The 16,169-nt window shown below is 40.5% G+C and overlaps 1 protein-coding gene across 6 annotated transcripts in view; it reads left to right on the forward strand.

Annotated features, from left to right (window-relative positions):
- The window catches only part of BBS9 (Bardet-Biedl syndrome 9), a 390,136-nt gene that overhangs the window by 198,979 nt on the left and 174,988 nt on the right, over positions 1 to 16,169 (forward strand). For 5 of the 6 annotated variants that reach the window (XM_056520430.1, XM_056520428.1, XM_056520429.1 and 2 more), the window contains exons 14-16: positions 1,915 to 2,017; positions 3,605 to 3,709; positions 15,467 to 15,481. In XM_056520430.1, the coding sequence (XP_056376405.1) occupies positions 1,915 to 2,017; positions 3,605 to 3,709; positions 15,467 to 15,481 (223 nt within the window). The remainder of the gene's footprint in view (positions 1 to 1,914; positions 2,018 to 3,604; positions 3,710 to 15,466; positions 15,482 to 16,169) is intronic. The other variant, XM_056520431.1, reaches the window with a different exon arrangement.

The raw sequence follows: 16,169 nt of genomic DNA on the forward strand, positions 1-16,169 counted from the left end.
ATTTGTGGGGTATTTCTACTATGAAGACCCCTCAAATCCACTTCAAAACTGAACTGGTCCCTGAAAAATTCCGATTTTGAAAATTTTGTGGAAAATTGCTGCTGAACTTTGAAGCCCTCTGATGTCTTCCATAAGTAAAAACATGTCAACTTTATGATGCCAACATAAAGTAGACATATTGTATTCGTGAATCAATATATAATTTATTTGGAATATTCATTTTCTTTTCAAGCAGAGAGTTTCAAAGTTAGAAAAATGCAAAATTTTAAAAATTTTCATGAAATTTGGGAATTTTTCACCAAGAAAGCATGCAAGTAACAACGAAAATTTACCACTGTGTTAAAGTAGAATATGTCACGAAAAAACAATCTTGGAATCAAAACAATCGATAAAAGCATCCCAGAGTTGTTAATGCTTAAAGTGACAGTGGTCAGAATTGCAAAAAAGGGCTCAGTCCTTAAGGTGATAAGAAGTGACCAAAAATACGCTATTTTGGACCTTGAAATTTTTTTGCGTGTACACTATTGACCATGGAGAAGTCAATCGCCGATTAGATGCCGAGGAAGCAGGTAGGGGACCTCCCTTTGTCGTCCTAGCTGATCAGCCCAACTGAGCTGAACTTTGATCGTCGCATCTGAACGGTTAATAGCACACGGCACATCGATCGGTGCCGCGCGCTATTAGTCCAGAGTCCCGGCTTTCATTAGCCACCGGTCATGGCGTAACCCCACGTTATAGAACGGGCGCAGGGCGTACAGGTATGCCCTGCGTCCTTAAGAGGTTAATTAATCACTGTGCCTGGCATGGGTGGTGATAAGTGCAGAAGGGATGTGAAACACATGGCATTTTGGAGGAAGTACTAGGAACACTGAGATGATGTCAAGGTAGCCCAGCATACCTTGCAGCTATCAGTAAGATCACATAACCCCAGGTTATCCAATCATTGCTTTGCCATACAGGTGGTTTTAAGATGCTAATAAAGCCCCATGAAACTGTATTGAAGTTGTAATTTTGGAGAGAGAGAAAACTGAGAGACAACAAGATCTCTTTGCTGTGTGGAAATTATTTTCTATTTTCCCAGAATCAGAAAAACAGGCACATTGCCATTTCATAAGGCCTAAGAGTGTCATTACTCCACCTGCTTTCTGCTGGCCACTACTAGCACTAATCCACCACAGCCTGCTGTTTTACTAGACAGCTGGTTACTAGAATGCCACCAGTCCACCTCTGCATGCTGTTTGCTGGCTGCAACTACCACCAGTCTAACATCACCCTTTTGCTGCAACTACCAGCCAGGCCTACACATATACAACCCATGATCAATAAAAAAAAAAAAAAAAAGCACAATTTTGTTTTGGCTTTCCATACAAAATCTATCTCTTATTCACTATTTTAGGACACCAATACTGTTGCAACTCCCAAAAGGGAGAATTTTTTGGAATGCTTGGAAAACGCTGTTGTGTCATCTTCTTCACTTGCCAGCCACAAAACATGGTGACAGTTGAGCAGTGGTGACCGCCCATTTGACAGTCTTTTCCATAAACCATACAGACTATCAAGGGGACATCACCATTGCTCAATTGTCAATAGGCCTAAACATGTGTAGTTTTCCAAATGGGAACTGTTGATTGACACTAAATGTGCTTATTCACATATAGGACACTGAAACGATTATCACTGGTAGGTAGGTAAGGGGGGTATAGAAAAAAAAAATGTAGAAATCTGTGGCACAGCAGCTTTTTTCTATTATTCAACAGTTCCTTTTTAATATGTATTTCTTGTTTGTGCTCATTAATTGTCAATGAATAATCGTGATTATTAGCTAGACAGTTTGTGTTTGTAGAAAGTAGTAGAAATAAAATGTTACTGCTTATTTTATCCTATACTTTTTTTTAATCTTTATTTTCTTCTTAGTTCTGTATACGGACTAGGCTGCATGTACAGAAGACCGTGCTGTCCATAAGTGTCCCTCCCTTTCTAGCTCTGACTCAGGATCAATTCATTTTTTATTCTATTGGTGAGTTTAAAAAGTCCCAAACTTCATACTTTGAGATTGCGATAAGTAACCCTGTTATATATAGAGCTAGATATGTGTCACTGTTCATGAGTTGCTGCTGCTTACATTTTCTTTATTCAGTTAAATCAAGATAAACATGATAACGTTCATGATTTAGGTTCTTAATAGATCCTTGTGCTCATTTTATAATATTCAGTATCTTAAGTCAGCATGTTATTTTTCTAAGTTCGAAGCCTCCAGCCTGACCTTACAGCTGTGTGAAGATGGATGTACAATTTTTTTGCTTAGAACAGTAGCATGCTTGTCCAGGCACTGTCTCCTGTAAAGCATCAGTACTATACACAGCTCTTGAAGGATTTTGTAATTACTAATCCTAGATAAATCCATTAGGACATAATGGAATGGCATATCACTACTAAGTGGCTATGCTGTCTGATCAGTGGATTGGGTTCTGACAGACGTGACCCATACTGACTACTAGAACAAAGTGACAATGGCTGAAGGAAAGTAACATGACCCTTAAGCTTCTCTTGTAGTCTACTATTTTTCGCCGTATAAGACGCACTTTTTTTCCCCCAAAATTGGGGGGAAAAAGTTGGTGCGTCTTATACGTCGAATACACACCTATCGTGGCGGTCCCTGCGGCCATCAATGGCCAGGACCCGCCGCTAATACAGGACATCACCGATCGCGGTGATGCCCTGTATTAACCCTTCAGACGCGGCGATCAAAGCTGATCGGCGCGTCTGAAGCGAAAGTGACACAAACCGAAAGTGACACTAACTGAAATCATGGCGTACCAAACAGCTTACAGGACACCGGGAGGGACCTTACCTGCCTCCTCGGTGTCTGCTCCGTGCCGGGATCGCCTGCATGTCCGGCGCTCTCCTTCAACGTAATCACGTCGTCGCGCATGCCATCCCGTCATCCAATAGAAGCGGCGTGCATAGCGACGTGATGACGGGCGATGGAGAGCGTGGATACTGAGAAGAAGACGTCCGGAGCGTAGCACGGGGACGTGGTGACAGCGATGGAGCGACATCCAGGGCAGCGGTGACGAGCAGTGATGGGTCCGGAGCGGCGGGGACACGTGAGTATTACCTCCAATACCAGTGGTCTTCAACCTGCAGACCTCCAGATGTTGCAAAACTACAACTCCCAGCATGCCCGGACAGCCAACGGCTGTCCGGGCATGCTGGGAGTTGTAGTTGTGCTAACATCTGGAGGTCCGCAGGTTGAAGATCACTGTTGGGTTCAGAATCTTTTTTTTCTAGATTTTGCACCTTTAAAAATTGGGTGCGTCTTAAATACCGATGCGTCCTATAGGGCGAAAAATACGGTACTTTATGTCAGTAATCTATTTATAATTTTAGATTTGAAACCAAAGGAATGTTTTTGATAATTTCTTTCAAATGTAATCACTACATTTTAGCTTTACATTACATTACAGTAGATGTCTCTTCAATATTAAATATGCAGTTAGTAAATTGATGACTATCATCATGTGATATATCCATATACACTACAGTAAGCAGTGACAACATTGGATTAAATGCTATATAAAGTTTTGTTTTTGTTCTTTTTCAGAACCAGGAATGTCTAAATCTGTTAGTGTTTCTGTGTTCCTGAAGGGGAACTGTCCTCCATCAGATCTTGAAGGAAGTGCAGTTGTTTCATACAGCACACCCACAGGTGACTATATTGATAAATGAACAACAATGACATAGCAGCAGTTATTATTATATTGTTGACACCAGTAATGCAGTGATAAGATATCACCACTTTTAATTGAAGTACAGACAAAATTATCTTCTGATATTTCATTGATATATGTGAAGATCTGGGATCGCTCAGGAATTCCACAATGAAAGGGTTCTATAGAAAGCTCAAACCCCTTTGGCACTTCTCAGAGATTTATTTTAAAGGGGTACTCCGGTGAAAACCTTTTTTCTTTTAAATCAACTGGTGGCAGAAAGTTAAACATATTTGTAAATTACTTCTATTAAAAAATCTTAATCCTTCCTGTACTTATTAGCTGCTGAATACTACAGAGGAAATTCTTTTCTTTTTGGAATGCTCTCTGATGACATCACGACCACAGTTCTCTCTGCTGATGTTGTTATAATAATAATAACGCTTTATTTATTGTTGTCCTTAGTGAGATTTGAACCCAAGTCCCCAGCACTGCAAGGCAGCAGTGCTAACTACTGCTAACTACCATGCTGCCCTTAGCATACATCTGCTATGCATGAATGCTAAAATGGACAGAGATGTCAGCAGAGAGCACTGTGTTCGTGATGTCATCAGTGTTCCAAAAAGAAAGGCATTTCCTCTGTAGCATTCAGCAGCTATTAAGTACTGGAAGGATTAAGATTGTTTTAATAGAAGTAATTTAAAAATATGTTTAACTTTCTGCCACCAGTTGATTAAAAAGAAAAAAGGTTTTCATCGGAGTACCCCTTTAATTGGATTTTATTTTGAAATTCTTGGCCTTTCTTTTTCCATATGTTCCAAGAACGTTAGTAAGACTACAGGTCTTCATAAGAAACAGCATTATTGCTTTTTGACTTTAGCTGTAAATGATGACTGTAGATAGAAGTCAGTAATTTGGATGATGCGATTCAGGATGCACTTTGTTGGTTTGGCTTTCTGTTTTCTTTGGAGACGATGGCAATCTCCGCCCAAATGTTTCTTCTGAGTAGCTAAGAGAAAGGTTGTAAAAAATATTCAATTCAATAAATAAAGGAACAAGAGGCTAAGAATTCAGCTTACATTATATTTGTTAATTTTCCTAAGAGACCGAAAAAATCTGTGTGTGCTGAAGTTATGCCTTGCTTATGTGTCCTTATTTATTATTCATTGATATTATTCGTGTTCTTTTATTTATTTTTAACAATTAATAAGGTTATCCAGAAATAGAATAACAGAGATACTTTATTCCAAAAGCAGCACCACAACTGTCCTCAGGTTGTGTTTGGACTTGGCTCCATTCACTTCAATAGAACTGAGCTGCAATTCCACACACAACCTAAGGACAGGTGTGGTGCTGTTTATTATAAACTAAAAACAGCTCTGTTTTTGTAATCCTGGTTAACCCCTTTAATTATTTCTACCAGTCAATGTAGGGAAGACATGGCAGCAAATAAAATAAAAATCCTTGGCCCTTACCTCTTCTGTGGTGGCTGTTTGGCTGTCCTGTTGAACTGAACAGAGATGTAGAGTTTCTTTTCATGTTAGATGAAACTAATGTCCTGACTGTCCCTTATAAATTTCAATTAAGGGGCCACACACAATTGCACCTACCTTTCCTATAAGTGGTGGGTGTAGGGGTAGTCATATGGGGTTCAGGTTCTGGTAGAGTAAATTGTCACATTCTCAAGTTTGCAATGCCAGCTGCTCCAGCGACAGTGGTTGTGGGGTCCTTAGCTAGTTTTTGTCTTTGGGACATTATTTAACATCTTATGGTGGCAGCCAAACACTCGTGATGCCAGTATGGATGTAATGTCTCTGTCCAGTGAGAGACCACAGATCACAGAAACATGAAAGATGCATGATTTGTGAATTGATATATTCAGTTAAAGGGGTTCTCCGGTGCTTACACATCTTTTCCCCTATCCAAAGGATAGGGGATAAGATGCCTGATTGCGGTAGTCCTGCCGCTGGGGACCCCCGGGATCTTGCACGCGGCACCCCCTTTCTAAACAGTCCCCGGAGCGTGTTCGCTCCGGGTCTGATTACGGACGACCACCGGGCCAGCGGCGTGTGACGTCACGCCTCCGCCCCCATCTGATGTCACGCTCCGCCCCTCAATGAAAGTCCCCCAGAGACGGGACTCCCACGATCAGGCATCATATCCCCTATCCTTTGGATAGGGGATAAGATGTGTAAGCACCGGAGAACCCCTTTAAGTTCAATTATGGAGTACCCTTTTAAGCTTTCAACAGCTATTGTGCTTTCAGTTCTGCAAAATGCTGAACTACATAAGGGCATGTTAACACAACAGAATTCTGAGTGGAATCCGACAGAAAAATTCGGCTTGGATAATCTTTTGCAACAGAATCCCATTTTTCAATGGGATTCTGCTGCACTGTGCACACAGTGGAATTTTCACAGCAGAAACATCTGCCGTGGAGATTCCGATTTCGGCCTCTGACAAAAGAATGAACGTAAAAATTACGCCATGTAAACATACCCTAATTCTTCTTTGTATTTGTAATTTAATGTAAAATCACATGTATTAACAAAAAAGTAGACCCACCTTAGTGAAAGGGCTTTGCTTGCTTAGGTGGAAAAATCTTTTAACCCCTAAATGATGCCGGAACCCCTCAGATGTTGTGATCAATACAGATCACGGTATCTGCAGAAGTGTGGCACTTAATGTGGACTATCGGATCGCCCACATCGCTGCCGTGGCGATCCGGTCCTCTGTAATGGCGGACAGAGGTCCCCTCACCTGCCTTCGTCTGTCTCCTGGTGTCTTCTGCTCTGGTCTGAGATCGAGCAGACCAGAGCAGAAGATCACCAATAATACTGATCAGTGCTACGCCCTATGCATAGCACTGAACAGTATTAGCATTCAAATGATTGCTATAAATAGTCCCCTATGGGGACTATTAAAGTGTAAAAATAAAAGTAAAAAAAATTTGAAAATCCCCTCCCGCAATAAAAATTTAAATTGTCCGTTTCCCCGATTTAACCCTATAAAGTGTAAAATTTATTTTTTTACTAAACATATTTGTTAATTATCCCATACGGTGAACGTAAAAAAAAAAAAATAATCGAAAATTGCTGCTTTTTTATAACATTTTATTCCCCCTAAAAAATTGATAAAAAATGTATTAAAAGTTTTATATATGCAAATTTGGTATAAAAAAATTACAGATAACGGCGCAAAAAATGAGCCCTCATACCACTGCTTATATGGAAAAATGAAAAAGTTATAGCTCAGCAAAATAGAGGGATTTTAAACGCACTAATTTGGTTAAAAAGTTTGCGATTTTTTTTTAAGCGGTACAATAATAGAAAAGTATATAATCATGAGTATCATTTTAATCGTATTGACCCACAGAATAAAGAACACATGTCTGTTTTACCGTATTGTGTACAGCATGTAAAAGAAACCTTCCAAAATTAGCAAAATTGTGGTTTTCTTATCAATTTCTCCACACAAATAGTATTTTTTTGGTTGCGCCATAGATTTTATGATAAAATGAGTGATGTCATTACAAAGGACAACTGGTCGTGCAAAAAACAAGTCATGCTAGTCTGTGGATGGAAATCTAAAAGAGTTATGATTTTTAGAAGGCAAGGAGGAAAAAACAAAAATGTAAAAATAAAATTGTCTAAGTCCTTAAAGGGGTACTCCACCCCTAGACATCTTATCCCCTATCGAAAGCTTAGGGGATAACATGTCAGATCGAGGGGGTCCCTCCTCTGGGGACCCCCGGGATCTACCTTGCAGCACCCACCTTTAGAGGCTTCCAGAACCGCTGGAGGTCCTCAGGCTGAGTCCATCTCGACCACGAGGACGGAGCATAGTGATGTCATGGCTCCACCCCCGTGTGAAATCACGCTCCGCCCCCTCAATGCATGTCTATTGGAGGGGCATGACAGCTGCCACGCCCCCTCCCATAGGCTTACATTGAGGGGGCAGAGCGTGATGTCACACAGGGGCGGAGCTGTGACGTCACTATGCTCCATCCCCGTGATCGCCAGTAATCAGACCCGGAGCGAACACGCCCAGGGGACTGATTCTATTGGGGTGCGGCGTGGGAGATCATGGGGGTCCTCGGCGGCGGGACACCCGCGATAAGGCATCTTATCCCCTATCCTTTGGATAGGGGATAAGATGTCTTAGCGCCAGAGTACCCCTTTAAGGCCCAAATGGGCTGAGTCCTTAAAGGGTTAAGTATGCATTAGTAAAGATCTTGTCTAATGGGCCAAGCAATTGCACCAGGCAGGCAAAAAAGTTTTTTGTATATGTTTCAGAATGAAATCCAGGCAATGCAGTGTATACTGGCAGTGTAGGATATTTGTATTTTTGGAATGCTTTAACAAGGTAATGTCTTTTACTACTTTTCAAGAACACAAGGTGCTCCAAGAGTTTGTGTCCAGAAGCTTTTGTACTGTAGTGTTTAGTTATAGAACTGTCTACAGATCTCTCAGCACAGTTTTAAAAGCACAGCGAGAGCAATAGTTTATTCTTTTGTGTCTGAAATATCTGTTCTACATTAGATTAGGAGAATGATGTGACCCGTAAAACGTAAAATAATTCACGCATACTCTGTTACTGATCAGCACTCATAGTGCATATCATCTATTAAAATATGAGTTACTAATATATTTATAGGTAGGATCATTGTGCTCTTGAATTTAGCTGTAGTCATGTAATCTAGACTTAGTGTAGATGCCTTTATTTTTTAATAATTGATATAGCTTTTTCTTTTTAACCCTTCAACTGTGAAAACCATGCACTGATCACTCTTGTACTACCGCTATGTCTGCCCAGCTTCTGAACTGTGGCTTTTAATACACAATTCAAAACGAATTGTGACAAGTACATAGACATTGGTAAATGAGAGATGTCCATGCCATATTAGCAGTCCAACCCTTATTTGTTCATTATTAGGGCCAGTTTAAATCATAGTAAAAAAAAATATCATAACTGTAATAGGGCACCCTTAAATGGGCATGGGATCTTTACTGTACCTCTGTATGCTTCTGACACAAAGGTGTTTTTTCTGCTGTACTTTATTGGCATCATTTTATACAGCTTAGCAATTTTACACTGAGCATATACCACTGTAAAATGTACATATTTGGGATGGTGCAGGAGCTAAGCCTTCATAATTGGTATTAAGTGCCTGCAGTACAGATGACACTGCTACTGTGGTTCTGGTGTTTTAATGCCTCAGATGCCATGATCTGTAATTGCTTTAACATCTGAGGGGTGAGACCAATGAAATAGGCTCCCTTTGTTACCTCATCAGCACCTCCTAATAAAGGCCCCAAGGTCTACCATATTTTAACTTCTATTAGGCTATTAGGCTACTGCACTATTGCAGAATATTATATCAGCAGTCAGGAGATAGGAAATCCCCCAAAAAAAAAAAAGTTCACGGATTATCGGTATCGGCCCGAAAAAATCAATATCGGTCGATCCCTAATAAAAATACCTCTTTTCATTAGCTCAAAGTGTTAGAAATCCTCTCAGGGGAAGGGGGCGTGTCCCTCCCTTGTGGTGGTGGGAGGTGATTGGTGTGTCTGCTCATGCAACCTTGTCCATGAGTCATCACTTGTCCATAACTCATGGACAAGTTGGTGCTGCTGCAGGACTGGTTAGTGTCCCAGTAAGTAGGGAGACCCATTGTTATGGGACTTTCAGGGGCTATTTTCTTTTTTAAATATTCAAATAATTTTAAACAACCATATTACAAAAAGTATTTTTTTTATCAGTTACAACATATAAACAGTTTTTGGATTTGACATTGTCTGCTTTTTTTTTCTTTCTAAATCAACTGGTGCCAGAAATTAAACAGATTTGTAAATTACTTCTATTAAAAAATCTTAATCCTTCCAATACTTATTAGCTGCTGAATACTACAGAGGAAATTATTTTCTTTTTGGAACACAGTGCTCTCTGCTGACATCCCAAGCACAGTGCTCTCTGCTGACATCTCTGTACATTTTAAGAACTGTCCAGAGTAGGAGAAAATCCCCATAGCAAACATATGCTTCTCTGGACAGTTCCTGAAATAGACAGAGATGTCAGCAGAGAGCACTGTGTTCCAAAAAGAAAATAATTTCCTCTGTAGTATTCAGAAGCTAATAAGTACTGGAAGGATTAAGATTTTTTAATAAAAGTAATGTACAAATATGTTTAACTTTCTGGCACCAGTTGATTAAAAAAAAAAAGTTTTCCACCGGAGTACCCCTTTAAGAAAAAGGTATTCCATTTAATAGACCAAGAGTAGTCTGCAGGTAACTATGTTCTTTTAATGTTGGAATTCCATTTCCCACTACCTCCAAAACCCGATGTGAATGGGGCTTAAAGGGGTACTCCGGTGAAAACCTTTTTTCTTTTAAATCAACTGGTGGCAGAAAGTTAAACATATTTGTAAATTACTTCTATTAAAAAATCTTAATCCTTCCTGTACTTATTAGCTGCTGAATACTACAGAGGAAATTGTTTTCTTTTTGGAATGCTCTCTCATGACATCACGAGCACAGTTCTCTCTGCTGACGTTATTATAATAATAATAATGCTTTATTTATTGTTGTCCTTAGTGGGATTTGAACCCAAGTCCCCAGCACTGCAAGGCAGCACTGCTAACCACTGAGCCACAATGCTGCCCTTAGCATACATCTGCTATGCATCTGCTATGCATGGTTGCTAAAATGGACAAAGATGTCAGCAGAGAGCACTGTGCTCGTGATGTCATCAGTGTTCCAAAAAGAAAGGAATTTCCTCTGTAGCATTCAGCAGCTAATAAGTACTGGAAGGATTAAGATTTTTTTAATAGAAGTAATTTACAAATATGTTTAACTTTCTGCCACCAGTTGATTTAAAAGAAAAAAGGTTTTCACCAGAGTACCCCTTTAAGAGACCTAGAAGTTTTGTAAAGTCATTGGGGGATATATACTAAGACTGGTGTTTTACACACTAGTCTTAAAAATATTCCCACCAGTGTAGGTCCGCACCTGATAAATCCAGGAGCTCTTGATAAATTTGGGCACTCTCTAGGCTGCTCAAGCGACAGCCTCAGCAATCTACATGTGCTAGTATGTGTAAATTGCTGCTAGTATGTGTAAATTGTAGTAAATTTGGCAGCAAAGCCCCCTTTGCGCAAACCAGAATAAATTCACAGCTCAGCAATATAATGGAATGTCAAAGTCTGAATCAGGTTGTTTGTCACAATGAATAATAACTGGCATTTACTCTTTTTGGATAACATGATTTTTTGGTTTAGTTGAGATGCTGCTGAAACTCTCTGACACCTATGAACATTCCTGGTCCTTTCCAGGGATCTTTTAAGTTAAAGGGGTACTTTACTGCCGGTGCAGACTGCGGGGATCTTGACGTAAATTTTTATTTATCATAAGGAGTGCAATAGTAAAAATTTGTTTTAATGAGAGTGCCCATTTGTGATTATTCAGAGTTACTTTAACCCCTTAAGGACCAAGCCCATTTTGACCTTAAGGACCAGGCCAATTTTATTTTTACATTTTTGTTTTTTCCTCCTTGTCTTCTAAAAATCGTAACTCTTTTATATTTTCATCCACAGACTAGTATGAGGGCTTGTTTTTTGCATGACCAGTTGTCCTGCGCAATGACATCACTCATTTTACCATAAAATGTATGGCGGAACCCAAAAAATATAATTTGTGTGGGGAAATTTTAAAGAAAACTATTTTGTTAATTTTGGAAGGTTTTGTCTTCATGCTGTACAATTTACGGTAAAAATGACGTGTGTTCTTTATTCTGTGGGTTAATACAATTAAAATGATACCCATGATTATATACTTTTCTATTATTGTTGCGCTTAAAAAAAATCAAAACTTAATAACCAAATTAGTATGTTTAAAATCCTTCTATTGTGACAACCTATAACCTTTTCATTTTTTCCGTATAAGTGGCAGTATGAGGGCTCACCGCACGGGATCAATAACATTATATTTTAATTCGGACATTTACGCACGCGGTGATACCAAATATGTGTATTAATTATTTTTACACTTTATGGGGTAAAATGGGAAAAAAGGACATTTTTACATTTTTATTGGGGGAGAGGATTTTTCATATTTTTTTTTTTACTTTCATTTTTACACTTTAATAGTCCCCATAGGGGACTATTTATAGCAATCCTTTGATTGCTAATACTGTTTAGTGCTATGTATAGGACATAGCACTGCTCAGTATTATCGGTCATCTTCTGCTCTGGTCTCAGACCAGAGCAGAAGACCCCGGGAGACAGCCGGAGCAAGGTGAGGGGACCTCCGTGCGCCGTTCTGGATGATCCGATCACCGCGGCAGCGCTGCGGGCGATCCGATCATCAATTTAAAGTACCGCACTGTACCGCATCTGTATTAATCACGGCATCTGAGAGGTTAATGGCGGACATCCGCGCGATCGCAGATGTCCGCCATTACCGGCGGTCCCTGGCTGCTGAAAGCAGCCAGGACCTGCCGCGCATGATGCGAGCACCGGTCCGGTGTTCGCGGTCATGGTGGAGCGTAAATGTACACCATGTTGCGTTAAGTACCATGGCACCATGACGTACATTTATGTCAATTGTCGTTAAGGGGTTAAATGATGGTAGGTGTGTAATGGCTTCTAATTAACATGAGTTTGATTTTTGAACAGCCACATCCACAGTTATAAGAAAGTGTGCACACTTATGCAACCAGGTTGTAGTGTGTTATTTATTTTTTTCCTTTCCACCTTTAACCCCTTAAGCACTTTCGTTTTTTCCTCCTTACCTTTTAAAAATCATAACCCTTTCAATTTTGCACCTAAAAATCCATATGATGGCTTAGTTTTTGCGCCACCAATTCTGCTTTGTAATGACATCACTCATTTCACCCAAAAATCTACAGCGAAACGGAAAAAAAAAATCATTGTGCTACTAAATTGAAGAAAATTTTTTTGGGGGAACTTCCGTTTCTATGCAGTACATTTTTCGGTAAAAATGACACCTTATCTTTATTCTGTAGGTCCATACGATTAAAATGATACCCTACTTATATAGGTTTGATTTTGTCGGACTTCTGTAAAAAATCATAACTACATGCAGGAAAATTTATACGTTTAAAATTGTAATCTTCTGACCCCTATAACTTTTTTTTCCGCGTACGGGGCGGCATGAGTGCTTATTTTTTGCACGGTTATCTGAAGTTTTTAGCTGTACCATTTTTGTATTGTTCGGACTTTTTGATCGCTTTTTATTCTTTTTTTCATGATATAAAACGTGACCCAAAAATATTCTATTTTGGAATTTGGAATTTTTTTGTGCGTACGCCATTGACCGTGCCGTTTAATTAATGATATATTTTTATAATTTGGACATTTCCGCACGCGGCGATACCACATATGTTTATTTTTATTTACACTTTTTTTTTTTATGGGAAAAGGGGGGTGATTCTAACCTTTATTAGGGAAGGGGTTAAATGATCTTTATTAACTTATTTTTTTTTCACTTTTTTTTTTTTTGCAATGGGCTATAACACTGCACACACTGATCTTTAACATTGATCTTTGTTATCGCATAGGATAACATTGATCGATGATTCTGCCACATGACTGCTCATGCCTGGATTTAAGGCACTGAGCAGTTATTCGACGATCGGACACCAAGAGGCAGGTAAGGGAACCCTCCTCTTGTCCTTCAGCTGTTCGGGACGCCGCGATTTCACCGCGGCGGTCACGAACAGCCCACTGAGCGAGCCAGGAGCAGTTTAGTTTCATTTAAGATGCGGAGATAAACTTTGAACGCCGCGTCTAAAGGGTTAATAGCACGCGGCACCGCGATCAGTGCCGCACGCTATTAGCCACGGGTCCCGGCCGTGGCCCCGCATTATAGAAAGGGAGTGGACTCAGGGTGTACAGGTATGCCCTGCGTCCTTAAGGGGTTATCCTCCATAAGGTTATTTTAGTACGTACATGCCAGACAGTAATGGACATGCTTAGGAAGGATCTGTGCTTGTCTTGGAGCTAAATGGTTATATTCTGACACCATAATGCTGTGGCTATCTTTTTGGGAAATGGCTATTTTCTGTTGGAGTTCCCTCCCTCGAACTACAAATCCCACAATTCCCTGTTTGTAAGTGTAAGGTAACTTTTCTCCCTCCCACACATCAGCCACCCCACCAATTGAAACACACCTGTGCACCCTTCAATACAATAGACCAGTGTTTTCTAACCAGAGTGCCCTCAGCTGTTGCAAACCTACAACACTGCAGAATGATCTCCCTCCCACCCAGCAGTCGCTCCACCCGTTAAAGCAAAGACAGGCTCCCTCTGTACACCTGACTAGTGATATTATGTCTCAGGCTACACTGCAACCTGGGAAAACCTGAGACAACACTAATTTTGTATGTTGTTAAAAATAAACATTGGGCCAAAAAATTACAGAAGAATTGCGAGACCACCATTCCACACAAGTACAGACACTATATTATGAACTACACTAACTTTACAGCCCCTGTAGCACAGTCAAATTGAAAAAAAAAAATCCTGGAATATCAATTTAAAGATTTCAGTTTGTTTTGCAAGTGAATTGTTAACTTTTTCGGTCACATTAAAGGAGTAGTCCAGTGGTGAACAACTTATCCCCTATCCTAAGGATAGGGGATAAGTTGCAGAATTCGGGGGGGTCCAACCGCTGGGGCCCCCGCGATCTCCTGTACGGGGCCCCGACAGCCCGCGGGAAGGGGGCGTGTCGACCTCCGCACGAAGCGGCGGCCGACACACCCCCTCAATGCAACTCTATGGCAGAGCCGGAGCGCTGCCTTCGGCAATCTCCGGCTCTGCCATAGCGATGTATTGAGGGGGGCGTGTCGGCCGCTGCTATCTGGCCGGAGAGCCTGGCCCCCGTACAGAGAGATCGCAGGGGGCCCCAATCTCATCCTTAGGATAAGGGATACGTTTTTCACCACTGGACTACCCCTTTAAGGGTCTATTCACACGTACAGTATTCTGCGCATATTTGATGTGTTCAGTTTACATTGAAATCTGGCGCAGAAAATCCTGCGCATCAAATCTGCACAGAATACTGTACATTTGAATAGACCATAAAGGGGGATAAAGTTCTGACATGATTTATCTATGTCTCATTTTTTAACATTGCTAGGAAATGGCACATGTAAACAAAAGGAATAGTAGTGGCACGAACAGGTAGTGGATGAATGGGAGAAATTACCAAACAAAAAATGACAGTTTAATTTGTTTTACTTCTTGTGGCTTTATCTGATATTTGGTTATTAAAAACATAAATATAAGCTTCATATGTAATATAAATAAATAGCCTTTATGCTCTTTCAATGCCAAAGGGCTGTAATACAATGTTATATGATCCAGTGTACACATTGAGCGTTCAAGCTAACATTTTTATGGCTTTATTATTCTTACTTCCGCCTATCAGTAAATGCTGTATGTACAGTAATCCTGGTTTGTATAGGTCTGCATGGCTAGAGGGGCTGAGATTGAAATAGAGAGAAATGGACTGCAGATTACTCTATAGGCTCAAAGTTGTTCGTAGCCTATTTACTTCATCTTTCTGTAGCTTATTAAATTTCCATTTAGTAGCTAATCTTTATTGGATTAACCATTTTCCTATGAAATATGCTATTTTCCAGCTAAAGTGCCCTAAAGTTTACACAGCTGTTCTTTTATTAAACATTTCTTACCTTTTTGTGGTGTTTTTTCTCCCTCTTGCTGCCTGTGACATTAGAACTGAACCCTGAAGGTAAGAATAATGAACAATAGACCATGGCTGTTTATTTAAATTTTGAGCTCTGTAGCTAAATAGCATGCACTATATGTTTATGTATGGACAGCTTGGTAAATTCTAAAAAGGAAGCCCATAAATAATGTACACAGGAATAGTCTGGAAAATACCCCATACCTTTCTTCATCTTAAACAATGGAAGACTCAGAGAGCATGAACTACGGGGAAAATCAATGTACTGCTCACCTTCTGGGGCTTAAAGGGGTATTCGGGGCAAAAACATTTTATCTCCTATCCAAAGTATAGGGGATAAGATGTCTGATCGTGGGGGGCCCGCCGATGGGACCCCCCCGCAATCTCCCTGTAGCACCCGCATTCTATGCGGGTGCTGGTCTCCAGTTTCGGAAACCTCCAGTTTTCTGGGACTGGGGATGTGACACCACGCCCCCTCCATTTATGTCTATGAGAGGGGGCGTGACTGCCGTCCCGTAGACATGAATGGAGGGGGCGTGGCGTGACGTCATGTCCCCAGTCCCTGAAACCCGTAGAATTCCGAAACTGGAGATTCAGCACCCGCATAGAATGCGGGTGCTACAGGGAGATTGCGGGGGGTCCCATCCTTTGGATAGGGGATAAAATGTTTTTGCTCGGAATACCCCTTTAATAATAGTCTTTAAAGTGAGTAAGGTCTGGTCACATGGCTGCT

The sequence above is a fragment of the Hyla sarda genome, chromosome 5 (assembly GCF_029499605.1).
Source record: "Hyla sarda isolate aHylSar1 chromosome 5, aHylSar1.hap1, whole genome shotgun sequence".
In the NCBI taxonomy this organism is placed as follows: Eukaryota; Metazoa; Chordata; class Amphibia; order Anura; family Hylidae; genus Hyla; species Hyla sarda.